General features: G+C 39.2%; 1 protein-coding gene across 11 annotated transcripts in view; it reads right to left on the bottom strand.

Moving 5' to 3' along the window:
• Positions 1 to 8,005: 8,005 nt before the first annotated feature.
• SLC28A2 (solute carrier family 28 member 2) overlaps positions 8,006 to 13,747 on the bottom strand; it is an 84,875-nt gene continuing 79,133 nt past the window's right edge. For 10 of the 11 annotated variants that reach the window (XM_057543980.1, XM_057543979.1, XM_007169688.2 and 7 more), the window contains one exon: positions 8,006 to 10,579. In XM_057543980.1, coding sequence (XP_057399963.1) covers positions 10,462 to 10,579 — 118 coding nt within the window. In that variant the 3' untranslated portion in view covers positions 8,006 to 10,461. The remainder of the gene's footprint in view (positions 10,580 to 13,747) is intronic. The other variant, XR_009007686.1, reaches the window with a different exon arrangement.

Genomic DNA, 13,747 nt, shown 5'->3' on the forward strand with positions numbered 1-13,747 from the left:
ACATCATCCTCTGAGTTTGGTTAATCACAAATAAATATCCTTTACTTAATGAATAATTCAAACCTTAGTCTTGTCACCATGGAAAAGAGGGCTCCCTCCTCCATTTTTTGTGTATGAGACACTCAGTGCCACAGACATAATGTGTACTTCCCTTGAGGGAACAACAGCTCTTGACAAGTGGAAATACGATTTCAGCAAAGAAATTGCTGTTCTATGTGTTAAAAATGGCTTCAGTATTCTGTTTTGATTCCTGCTTAAAATATACAGAAAGGATTTTTATAGTCAAGGTAAATCTATGTGATAAATGTGATAGACATGAGCCTTGAAACTGAAAAGTGCATTTGGGGTTTTCAAAAAATATGCTTTTCTTTTCTGGATGTAAGAGTTGAGTTTTTAAAAATAAAAACTGGTAAAAGTTATTATCTAATGAAAAATGTAAGCTGTTAACACGGGTGGTTTCTAATAAATTTCCTAAATCATGCTTTTCTTGTTGATGACAAGTGTTTGTCATGAGTATCTGGTACTTGTTTGAAACCCTTTGATGACCTAGTCGCCCCTGTTCCCAGATCTACATCACCTCCATTCCCTGAGAAAAGATTTGGCTCCATCAAGTCTGATCTTTGGTCTTGTGACTTAAATGTGGCATGGGGTTCTTGTTGGAGTGCCTCAGGCCACCCTCAGCAACTACCAGCCAGACCTAACCCAGCCCTTTGCCCCATCCTTCTGAGACTACCTTTGGCCCCAGGGGAGGAGTTGGGACATGCACAGGACATGAAGCCAGGTGCCATCGAAGTTGCAGAGAAATATAAGAAATATTTGGTAGAGTTATGCAGAAAGTATTGAACTTTAAGTTGAAAGATATGAAAAAGAAAGAAAGCCAAGGAATCAAGGAGAGAACATTCCTTAAGCATTTCTGTGTTCCAAGCACCTTAGAGTTAAAAAATTTAACCTCCACAACAACCCTTTAATGAAGCCATTATTATCTTTGTTAGTATAACTGTGAGAATAGAGGCTCTCGGAGGTTAAGTACTTTTTCAAAGTCACTGAGGTGTAGATTTCTTAGGGTAAGTCGGTAGATCTCTGTGGTGATTGTGTACATGGATGGGTAGCATGAGATAGTGGTAAGAAAGAGACTGGATGAACTACTACTCAGCTATAAAAAAAAAAAGAATGAAATTTTGCCATGTGCAACAACATGGCTGGACCTGGAGGGTATCATGCTTAGTGAAATAAGTCAGACAGAGAAAGACAAATACTGTATATTATCACTTACATGTGGAATCTAAAAAATAAAACAAACTAGTGAATATAACAAGAAGAAAAAGACTCACAGATACAGAGAATAAACTAGTGGGGGAGAGAGGGGGGAGAGGCAAGATAGGGATAGGGGATTAGGAGGTACAAACTACTATGTATAAAGTGAATAAGCTACAAGGATATATTGTACAGCACAAGGAATACAGCCAATATTTATAATAACTATAAATGGAGTATAAAGTGTAAAAATTTTGAATCACTATGCTGTACACCTGAAACTAATATACTATTGTAAATCAACTATATCTCAATTTTTAAAAAAGAGAAGAAAAAATAAAAGAAAGAGATTGGAAAGCTAGATTTCACCCATATAGTGAAAAGCCTTATTAAACTATATCCTTTTCACTATACCACGCTGGCTTAGGTCCTTGCTAGCTCTGTAACCAAGGGCAGGTGTACTTAAACTCTCTGTGCATGAATTGCCTTATTTTTAAAACAGAAAGGAGAAAAGTGATGACATCATACATACCACAAATGGTTTTGTTAGTTCCAATGAACTCATGTAAAAAAAAGAAATTCATACATAGAAAAATGCCATACAAACTCAACTCATTTCTCATCATTTCAAGTTGCAAAATTTTACAATCCAGCTGGGAGGACATGACATAAACATAACTTATGGAGAATAACCACAGCAGTGTAACTCAAGGTTTAGCTGTCTTGATATCTCAAAAGTCCTCCCGCCTACTGGAGAATTCCCCATCCTTTACGATTTAATGGAAATGGTCTTGAGCCCTCGTTCTATATAAAATGAGAAAAACCAGCATTGTTCCCAATGTTTCTGAGGTTTCTTGGACACCTTACTTCTCTCCTTATAATTTATGGCTCTATTTTACTCCTGTTGACTGGAGTGCCTATACCATACTATCTGTACTGGATACCACCTGGATTCTTGAATTCATCAAAATACCACTGGCACCAGATCATATAGAGAGCAGACTTTTACTGAAGATTTGAGGGCAAAGTTGGTGGGGTTAAATATTAAGTATCCCTATTCTTAAATACTCTTTGCCCATTTCTGCCTGAAAAGTCCTCACTGGCCATCTATTCACAAACTAGCCCAGCATCATTTTGCTCTATTTTTTCTTTCTTTCGCCTTCCCATTTTCTACCTGCTACCCATACCCTCCCCAAACCTATTATACATATGTAGCAATAATAACTAATACTGATTAAAAGCCTACTTTGTACCAGGCGGTATGTTCTTTCATATAGCAGACATTTTCTCTCGCTTTGTTTTGCCCCCAGGTGTCTAGGCCAAAACCCTTGGAGTTTCCTCTTTTTTGTTTCTCAACAATATTAAATGCATTTTTTGCTTGCAGGTTTGTTTTGTTTTGCTAGGCACAGTGCTAGCTCCTAGAGCTTTGGTAATAAATAAAACAGACTTGGTTTCTGCCCTCATGGAGCTCCACATTCAAAGACCTGATAAAAGTAACTTGTTAAATAAAGACAATTCTGTCTTTGAGGTACTTGCCAGTTTTTATAACAATCATTTTTCTACTTACTGCAATAGAAGACAACAATAAGACAAACTGCAAAATAAGACAAAAATACAAAAGATGCCACACAGCACGACATGATTGGCACACAAGTCGTTCACAAATAATAAATACTTTAGAAGCTGATGAGATCACTTGGGTTAAACGGGTCAGCCTTGAGGCACTGGATTAGAGAAGGAAAGAAGGCAGGGAGGGCTGGGATAGAACGAGAACAGACATAGTGGTTAAGAGGCTTTTGGAGTTAAGACACTCCCTGGGCTCAAATCATGGTTCTGTCACTTACTATGTGACTCTAGGGAGCAACTTAATCTCTCTAAGCCTATCTTTCCTCCTGTGGAAAACTGGGATAATAACAGTACCTTTCTTAAAGGATGGTTGTACAGATTAAATTGGGGCAGGGGACATGCAAATCTCATTAAGCAACTGCAAGGAACTTGATAAGTGCCAAGCAAATGTTCATGTATAAAGGAACAAATGCTCTCTATTTAAGATCCTTACACCTTGGGACTTCCCTGGTGGTCCAGCAGTTAAGACTCCATGCTCCTAATGCAGGGGGCCCGGGTTGGATCACTAGTCGGGGAACTAAGACCCTGCATGCCGCACAGCACAGCCCAAAGGGAAAAAAAAAATCCGTACACTTTAACTACTTGTGAAAAGAATAGCTTTGGCACACCTTACCATTTACATAATGCACTTTTTTTCATATATATAAGTCAAATTTTCTACCAACTTATAAGGTAGATATAAGGTAGATATAATTATCATCACCTTCATTATTATAATTATCAGCAGAAGTGGAAATTGAGCTTTCGAATTATAAGAACTTTCATGTGGCTTGAAAGGGACTCAGGACAGGACTTTGAATCCAGATCTTCCGGCTCCTAATCTTTTTATTCCTATCTTGAAAGTCAGTTATTCCCACAGATGGGATAACCTTTTAAATGTCTGACAACCAATAGCTTAGCCAAAGAATTTCACCAAGAGTAGTTCAGTCATCTAAAGGAGAGTCAGAAGTGGGAGTCAAACACAAACTGTTTACATGTACCGATCTAGAAAGATGTCCACACACATAAGCAAAAATTGCAGGTTGTGGAATAATATACACAAAAGAGGCTTTATGGTGTAATGTTTGCAAGAACAGACTCTACCCATTCAGTGATCCAGTCGGCCACTCTACTTTCTTCATTTCCACAGTCTCCCTTCTGTTAGGGGAAACACTGACTGAAACCGCCCGCCCTGGCCAGGCAAAGACAGTAACAATTTGCATGAGTTATGTTACGACAGGAGATCCTGGTAAGGACCACGGAACTAACAAGCCACCACCAACCAGAAGAATACGGGAAAGGTCAAAAGGAGAGAGGAGACGCCAGTGCACAGGTCCTACCAACCTCCCAGAATCCTCGCCGGAATCCATCTTGGCTGAGCGGTTGTGCGCCACCAGGAAGGACCCTGAGTCAGAATGATTGGCCAGAGACAACCCGGAAACTAATCCCATCACCATAAAGCCCGAGACTGCGAGCCACGTGGCAGAGCAGTCCTTCCTGGGTTCCCTTACCTTCCTGCTCTCCACCTGGGTGCTCATTCCCAATAAAGTCTCCCGCTTTGTCAGCACGTGTGTCTCCTCCGACAATTCATTTCCGAGTGTTAGACAAGAGCCCACTCTCGGGCCCTGGAAGGGGTCCTCCTTCCTGCAACATTTCCCACTACTGCTCCCACATCCCAACACAGCCCCCTTCCTAGTCCTCCAGTCTTTTCTCTTGGCCGCTCTTCCTCAGGCTCCTCTCTTCTCTCTGCCTAAGACTCCTTTATCAGGGATGGAAACAGGGAGACTTGTTTGTGGAAGTCAAGTGCGTGCGCCATGGAGTCTCCAAGAACTGGGCATCTGCATGTTTGCCCCGCCCCCAGGACGGAGCCCGACGGCCATTGGTCCCCGTCTTGCGCCTCCCCTCCGGGTTGACCAGGCACTTCGAACTCTACCCGGGCCCGCCCAGCCCAGCCCAGCCCACTTCCACCCTGGTCTCGCTGTGCTCACCTGCGAGTGCCTCTTGGCCCCAGGAGGCAGCATTGTGTTTGTCTATATCACGCTCAGCTTTCCCTGTTCGTTCCTCCTGCTTGTGAGGCTGTTCTGCTGGTGATGGTGTTGTCACGCTTCTGGCTGTTACAGGGCGGCCCTCTAAGTGTGAGAGTTTAGACCAGATTTGCTTGAAATAGGAGACAGAGTTAGAAAGCCAGCCCATTCCCCTGAAAGGAGATAAGAAGATCCCTCCGCCCCATACCCTTCCTCGTGTGAACTAAATTTCATACATAACTCAATAAATTGATGGTTATGAACTCAGCTCCTTAAATGGTAATAACAGTAGCTAACCCTTACATTGGGCTTACAGTGAGCGGACACTCTTGATCCCTTTACAACCTCACAACCGTTAACTATAAGGTAGGTCCCATTAACCCCATTTTACAGACAAGGATACCAAGGCACAGAGACGTTAAGGAACTTGCCCAAGATCCTCTGGGATAAGTGGCAGAGCTCAAAGCAGAACCCAAGTAATCTGGCCTACTGTCCAGTACCACCAACCACTGCATTCAGCTGCCTCTCAGAAAGAAACTAGGCTGGGGTAAAAATCAGCGTGCAGGACAAGAAGCATGCTTCTTTATTGAGGCTTCGTTTTCTTTTACCTCAAGTTTGGAAAATAAGGGAGAGAAGTTGGGACAGGAGACTGGAAGGAAGACCAAGAGGTTCTTTTTTTTATAAAGTTATTTATTTATTTATTTATTTATTTTATTTTTTTATACAGCAGGTTCTTATTAGTTATCCATAAGATAACTATACGGATAGTCAATCCCAATCTCCCAATTCATCACACCACCACCCCCTCGCCACTTAAAGTTATATATTTATTTATTTAATAAACTTTAATAAAGTTTATAAACTTTATTTAAAGGTATTTATTTATTTATTTATTTATTTATTAAAGTATAAAGATATTTATTTATCTTTGGCTGCGTTGGGTCTTCATTGCTGTGCACGGCTTCTCTAGTTGTGGCGAGCAGGGGCTCCTCTTCTCTGTGGTGTGTGCGCTTATTGCAGTGGCTTCTCTTGTTGCAGAGCACGGGCTCTAGGTGCACAGGCTTCAGTAGTTGTGGCACATGGGCTTCAGTAGTTGTGGCTCACGGGCTCTAGAGCGCAGGCTCAGTAGTTGTGGTGCACGGGCTTGGTTGCTCTGCGGCATGTGGGATTTTCCCGGACCAGTGATCAAACCCGTGTCCCCTGCATTGGCAGGCAGATTCTTAACCACTGTGCCACCAGGGAAGCCCAGACCAAGAGGTTCTGAGCTCAGATAATTGTGAAATGGAAGAAGGTAGATTAGCTAAGGGAACATACAAATAGTCTATATACATAAAATTATATATATATTTATTTATATATATAAATTTTACATATATATAAAATTTACTGAGGTGAAATTCACATAACATAAAACTAACCATTTGAAAGTGAACAAATCAGTGACATTTAGTACATTCACAATGTTGTGTAACCACCATTTCTATCTAGTTCCAAAACATTTCCATCATCCCACAGTAAAACTGCATACTCATTAAGTAGTAATTCCCTATTCCCCCTCCCCCCCTACCCTTGGCAACCACCAATCTGTATTCTGTCTCTATGGATTTATCTATGCTGAATATTTCATATAAAGGGAATCATACAAAATAGGATCATACAATAATAAGCCTTTGTGTCTGGCTTTTTGACTTAGCGTAATGTTTTCTAGGTTCTTCTGTGTAGGATATATCAGTACTTCATGCTTTTTATGGCTAAATAGAATTCCACTGTATGTACATAACACAGTTTGTTTATCCGTTCAGCCGTTGATGAACATTTGGACTGTTTCCACCTTCTGACTACCGTGAATAGTGCTGCCATGGTCATGCGTGTACATGTACTCGTTGGCATACCTGTTTTCAGTTCTTTTGGGTATACCAAGGAATAGAATTATGGGGCCAGGGGGTAATTTTAACTTTTTGAGGAACTCCTACATCCTTTTGAAACTCTTCCTTAAGGCTATAATATTATTAATATTATAAATAATATTAGATATTAAGAAGTATGTTAAATATTTTCAATCAGAGTATCTCAGCCTTAGCACCGCTGACATTTGGGGCTAGAGAATTCTTTGTTGTGGAGGCTAACTCGTGCATTGTAGAATGTTTAGCAGCAGTTCTGGCCTCTACTCCGTCGAAGATGTCAGTAGCATTCCCCCAGTTGTGACAACTAATTATATCTCAAGGCATTGTCAAATGTCCTTCTGGGAGGAAAAACTGTCCCCCCTCCCTGCCGAAAATCACATTTTTAAAAGAGTCATTGTAAACTTGAAGCAAATATGGCACTAAAGCAGAATACTAAAATGAAGTAAGGGCCTCTAAGAAACGGATATTCCTTATAAGTTTGCATATAGGAAAAACTGTTTACTGTGTAATGATGTTAAAGAGTTTTCAGGTTTATGAATGTGTGGCAACAAGAAAAATCTTATCATGAAATATTCATGGAACTTTCTTATGTACCTTTAGTACCATAAACCCAGCTCATCCACAGAACTCCAAGAAATACAGTTTTTCACCTCAGTACACATTACATACCAAATCACATTTATAGCACACCAACATCACATAATTTTTTTAAAATTTTGTCAATTATATATTTTATCCAAGTGTTTAAATTGCCCAAATGCCCATTGTGATACATTGTTTTCATACAAAAAGAAAAATGAAATGAAACCCAATAAGCTATAAGTAAAGGGCATTAAACTGCAACTTTCATTCTCAGATGGGTACCTCTAACAGCATCCTTCCCGAAGTATTCAGATAACATCCAAGGTCTACTTCAGGGCAACTCCAGCCAACATAAAGTGAAGCATTTGTCAATTATATGTTAATTATATATTACAATAACTTTTATAGTAATGATTCCATATACAGAGTCATGAAACACTTTTTCTTTGTATTTATTTATTTATTATTATTATTTTTTAACATCTTTATTGGAGTATAATTGCTTTACAATGGTGTGTTAGTTTCTGCTTTATAACAAAGTGAATCAGTTATACATATACATATATCCCCATATCTCTTCCCTCTTGCGTCTCCCTCCCTCCCACCCTCCCTATCCCACCCCTCTAGGTGGTCACAAAGCACCGAGCTGATCTCCCTGTGCTGTGCGGCTGCTTCCCACTAGCTATCTATTTTACGTTTGGTAGTGTATATATGTCCATGCCACTCTCTCACTTTGTCCCAGCTTACCCTTCCCCCTCCCCGTATCCTCAAGTCCATTCTCTAGTAGGTCTGCATCTTTATTCCCGTCTTGCCCCTAGGTTCTTCATGACCTTTTTTTTTTTTTTAGATTCCATATATATGTGTTAGCATACGGTATTTGTTTTTCTCTTTCTGACTTACTTCACTCTGTATGACAGTCCCTAGGTCCATCCACCTCACTACAAATAACTCAGTTTCGTTCCTTTTTATGGCTGAGTAATATTCCATTGTATATATGTGCCACATCTTCTTTATCCATTCATCTGTTGATGGACACTTACGTTGCTTCCATGTCCTGGCTATTGTAAATAGAGCTGCAATGAACACTTTGGCACATGACTCTTTTTGAATTATGGTTTTCTCAGGGTATATGCCCAGTAGTGGGATTGCTGGGTCGTATGGTAGTTCTATTTGTAGTTTTTTAAGGAACGTCCATACTGTTCTCCATAGTGGCTGTATCAATTTACATTCCCACCAACAGTGCAAGAAGGTTCCCTCTTCTCCACACCCTCTCCAGCATTTATTGTTTGTAGATTTTTTGATGATGGCCATTCTGACTGGTATGCGATGATATCTCATTGTAGTTTTGATTTGCATTTCTCTAATGATTAATGATGTTGAGCATTCTTTCATGTGTCTGTTGGCAATCTGTATATCTTCTTTGGAGAAATGTCTATTTAGGTCTTCTGCCCATTTTTGGATTGGGTTGTTTGTTTTTTTCATATTGAGCTGCATGAGCTGCTTATAAATTTTGGAGATTCTTTGTCAGTTGCTTCATTTGCAAATATTTTCTCCCATTCTGAGGGTTGTCTTTTCGTCTTGTTTATGGTTTCCTTTGCTGTGCAAAAGCTTTGAAGTTTCATTAGGTCCCATTTGTTTATTTTTGTTTTTATTTCCATTTCTCTAGGAGGTGGGTCAAAAAGCATCTTGCTGTGATTTATGTCATAGAGTGTTCTGCCTATGTTTTCCTCTAAGAGTTTGATGGTGTCTGGCCTTACATTTAGATCTTTAATCCATTTTGAGTTTATTTTTGTGTATGGTGTTATGGAGTGTTCTAATTTCATTCTTTTACATGTAGCTTTCCAGTTTTCCCAGCACCACTTATTGAAGAGGCTGTCTTTTCTCCACTGTATATTCTTGCCTCCTTTATCAAAGATAAGGTGACCATATGTGCGTGGGTTTATCTCTGGGCTTTCTATCCTGTTCCATTGATCTATATTTCTGTTTCTGTGCTAGTACCATACTGTCTTGATTACTGTAGCTTTGTAGTATAGTCTGAAGTCAGGGAGCCTGATTCCTCCAGCTCCGTTTTTCTTTCTCAAGATTGCTTTGGCTATTTGGGGTCTTTTGTGTTTCCATACAAATTGTGAAATTTTTTGTTCTAGTTCTGTGAAAAATGCCAGTGGTAGTTTGATAGGGATTGCATTGAATCTGTAGATTGCTTTGGGTAGTAGAGTCATTTTCACAATGTTGATTCTTCCAATCCAGGAACATGGTATATCTCTCCATCTATTTGTATCATCTTTAATTTCTTTCATCAGTGTCTTATGATTTTCTGCATACAGGTCTTTTGTCTCCGTAGATTTATTCCTAGATATTTTATTCTTTTTGTTGCAATGGTAAATGGGAGTGTTTTCTTAATTTCACTTTCAGATTTTTCATCATTAGTGTATAGGAATGCAAGAGAATTCTGTGCATTAATTTTGTATCCTGCTACTTTACCAAATTCATTGATTAGCTCTAGTAGTTTTCTGGTAGCATCTTTAGGACAGAGTCATGAAACACACTTTACATCTTCCAAGAACTTCCACACACCGCTTTGATTATTATAATCTTGAAGTGAACAGGGCAAACATCATTCTTCCCAGTTTACGATAAGAAAACTGGTACAAGATTTTGAATAACTTGCCTGCATACGTCTTCTTTCAGTAAGGGGCAGAGAGGAATGATACTCATCAAACTCCAAGGCAGACTGTGCCTGCCTCCCATATTTGTTTTACCAGAACATATATAGAAGAGTTCTGGCACACATCACATAATTTTTAAGATGGCAACTAGAAGCAAGGTTTGCAAGACATTTTTTGACATGGTAATATTTATTATTTCAACTCTAAGCTCAGACAGAGCCCATAAGGAATTTATTTGGTTCAGCCAAATAATGGAAAAACGAGGGCTAATTTTCATTACTGATATACAGTGAACCAAAATGAATATTTTACATTTACTATTAAAGATCAAGGTGAGTTAGCTGTAGAATGAGAACTCTGAGTACGAAAATAACTTTGCCATCAAAAAGCCATCCAGATCAGGACTGTTACGGAAATGGACCAGCTTTAGGCACAGACAGCATTGGTGTAGAGGTCACAGCATTTAGCAAGGGCTATGGCACTGAACTCTTTATCTTCCCAGGGACCAGGAAAAGAAGGAGGGTTGGTTCCATTCAGAGAGGTACTGAAATGAAAAGCCAGAGAGATACATAGTGGGTCAGATAAAAACAATGCAACAAGATGTATCATTAAGTTCTACCAAGCAGGTGAAAACAAAAACAGAAACTTATTAATGAATCCAATCACAATGACCTAATATTGGGCTGGCCAAAAGGTTCATTCAGTTTTTTCCATAAGATGGCTCTAGTAGCACTTAGTTGTCTTTAACTTCATTCGAGACAATTGTATTAGATTGTATTGTGACAGCTGTCATATCAGCATGCAATTAAAAAAAAGAACTTATCAAAATTGGTGAATTTTTGTGTAGCCATTTTAATATTGAAGATGGAAGGAAAAAGCAACATTTCAGCATATTATGCTTTATTATTTCAAGAAAGGTAAATGCAACTGAAATGCGAAAAAAACGATTTGTGCAGTGTATGGAGAAGGTGCTGTGACTGATCAAATGTGTCAAAAGTGGTTTGCGAAGTTCCATGCTGGAGATTTCTCACTGGATGATGCGCCACGGTTGGGCAGACCAGTTGAAGTTGATAGTGATGAAATCGAGATATTGAGAACAATCAACGCTATACCACGAGGGAGATAGCTGACATACTCAAAATATCCGAATCAAGCGTTGAAAATCATTTGCCCCAGCTTGGTTATGTTAATTGCTTTGATGTTTGGGTTCCACATAAATTAAGCGAAAAAAAACCTTCTTTACCATATTTCTGCATGCGATTCTCTAATTAAATGTAATGAAAACGTTCTGTTTTTAAAACAAATTGTGACAGGTGATGAAAAGTGGATACTGTACAGTAATGTGGAATGGAAGAGATTGTGGGGCAAGCGAAATGAACCACTACCAACCACATCAAAGGCTGGTCTTCATCCAAAGAAGGTGATGTTGTGTATATGGTGGGATTGGAAGGGAGTCCTGTATTATGAGCTCCTTCCGGAAAACCAAACAATTAATTGCAACAAGTACTGCTCCCAATTAGACCAATTGAAAGCAGCACTCGACAAAAAGCGTCCAGAATTAGTCAGCAGAAAATGCATAATCTTCCATTAGGGTACGGCAAGACCACATGTTTCTTTGATGACCAGGCAAAAACTGTTACAGCTTGGCTGGGAAGTTCTGATTCATCCGCCGTATTCACCAGACAATTGCACCTTTGGATTTCCATTCATTTCAGTCTTTACAAAGTTCTCTTAATGGAAAAAATTTCAATTCCCTGGAAGACTATAAAAGGCACCTGGGACCGTTCTCTGCTCAAAAAGATTAAAAGTTTTGGGAATACGGAATTATGAAGCTGCCTGAAAAATGGCACAAGGCAGTGGAACAAAACAGTGAATACGTTGTTCAAATAAAGTTCTTGGTGAAAATGGAAAATGTGTCTTTTATTTTTACTTCAAAACTGAAGGAACTTTTTGGCCAACCAATAAATAGGACAGAATTAAGTGTATTTTCTCATTCATGCCCAAGATAGTACTAGCAAGAAATCCTATACAATGTGTCTGCTTCTCTGTCCAGTTCAAAACCATAGTCCTTTGGGGAATTGCCTGTCCAAACATCACTGAAGCAAGATTTATGCCTTGTAATGATTTAGAATTGAATTTATTCTAAATAGTGAGATGGTACTCCAAAGCCACATTCCTCTTGAGAAAGGAAAACAGCTCAGGCTTGGTGTGTATGTATATATGTATGTGTGTTTCAGTTTTATGGAGGTATAATTGACAAACAAAATTGTAATATATAGAGAGTGTACAACGTGATGATTTGACATATGCATATACTGTGAAAGGATTCCCAACATTGAGTTAACACATCCACCACCTCACATATTTACTTTTTTATTTTTTTTTTGGTGAGAACACTTAAGTTCTATTCTCTTAGCAAATCTCAATTATATAATACAGTATTATCAACTATAGCCACCATGTTATACATTAGGTCCTCAAACCTATTGATCTTATATCTGAAAGTTTGTACTATTATACCAGCTTCTCCCTATTCCCCTATTTCCCAGCCCTAGGCAACCACCATTCTATGAGTTCCTTTTTGTTGTTGTTTTTTTTTTTAGATTCTGCATATAAGTGAGACCATGCAGTATTTGCCTTTGTCTGGCTTATTTCACTTAGTGTAATTGTTCATCCACATTGTTGCAAATAGCAGGATTTCCTTCTTTTGTAAGGATGACTAACATTCCATTGTATACATACACAATATTTTCTTTATCCATTCATCTGCTAGTGGGCACATAGGTTGTTTGCATACCATGGCTGCTGTTAATAATGCTGCAGTGAACATGGGAGTACAGATAGTGACTTTGTTTCCTTTGGATATATACCCAGAAGTAAGATTGCTGGATCATATGGTAGTAGTTCTATTTTTAATTTCTTCAGGAACCTCCATAGTGACTGTACCATTTCCATTTCCACTAAGAGTGTGTAAAGGTTTCCTTTTCTGCACATCGTTGCCAGCATTTGCTATCACTTGTCTTTTTTATGACAGCCATCCTAACAGGTGTAAGGTGATACCTCATTGAGGTTTTTATTTGTATTTCCTTGCTAGTTAGTGATATTGAGCACCTTTTCATGTACCTGTTGGTCATTTGGTTGAGTTCTTTGGAAAAATGTCTATTCAAACCCTCTGCTCATTTTTAAATTGGATTACTTGGATTTTTTGCTATTGAGCTGTATAAGTTCCTTGTATATTTTGGATATTAATTCCTTACTGGATATATGGTTTGCAAATATTTTCTCCCATTCTGTAGGTTGACTTTTCATTTTGTTGATGGTTTCTTTTGCTGTGCAGAAGCTTTTTAGTTTGATGAAGTCCCAATTGTTTTTTGTTTTTTAAAATTTTTATTATTTTTTTGGCTGTGTTCGTTCTTCGTTGCTGTGCGCAGGCTTTCTCTAGCTGCAGCAAGCAGGGGCTACTCTTTGTTGTGGCGCATGGGCTTCTCACTGCGGTGGCTTCTCCTGCCGCGGAGCACGGGCTCTAGGCATGCGGGCTTCAGTAGTTGCGACGTGTGGGCTCAGTAGTTGCGGCTCAAGGGCTCTAGAGTGCAGGCTCAGTAGTTGTGGCTCACGGGCTTAGTTGCTCCACAGCATGTGGGATCTTCCTGGACCAGGGATCGAACCCATGTCCCCTGCATTGGCAGGAGGATTCTTAACCACTGTGCCACCA

The sequence above is a fragment of the Balaenoptera acutorostrata genome, chromosome 3 (assembly GCF_949987535.1).
Source record: "Balaenoptera acutorostrata chromosome 3, mBalAcu1.1, whole genome shotgun sequence".
Lineage (NCBI taxonomy): Eukaryota > Metazoa > Chordata > Mammalia > Artiodactyla > Balaenopteridae > Balaenoptera > Balaenoptera acutorostrata.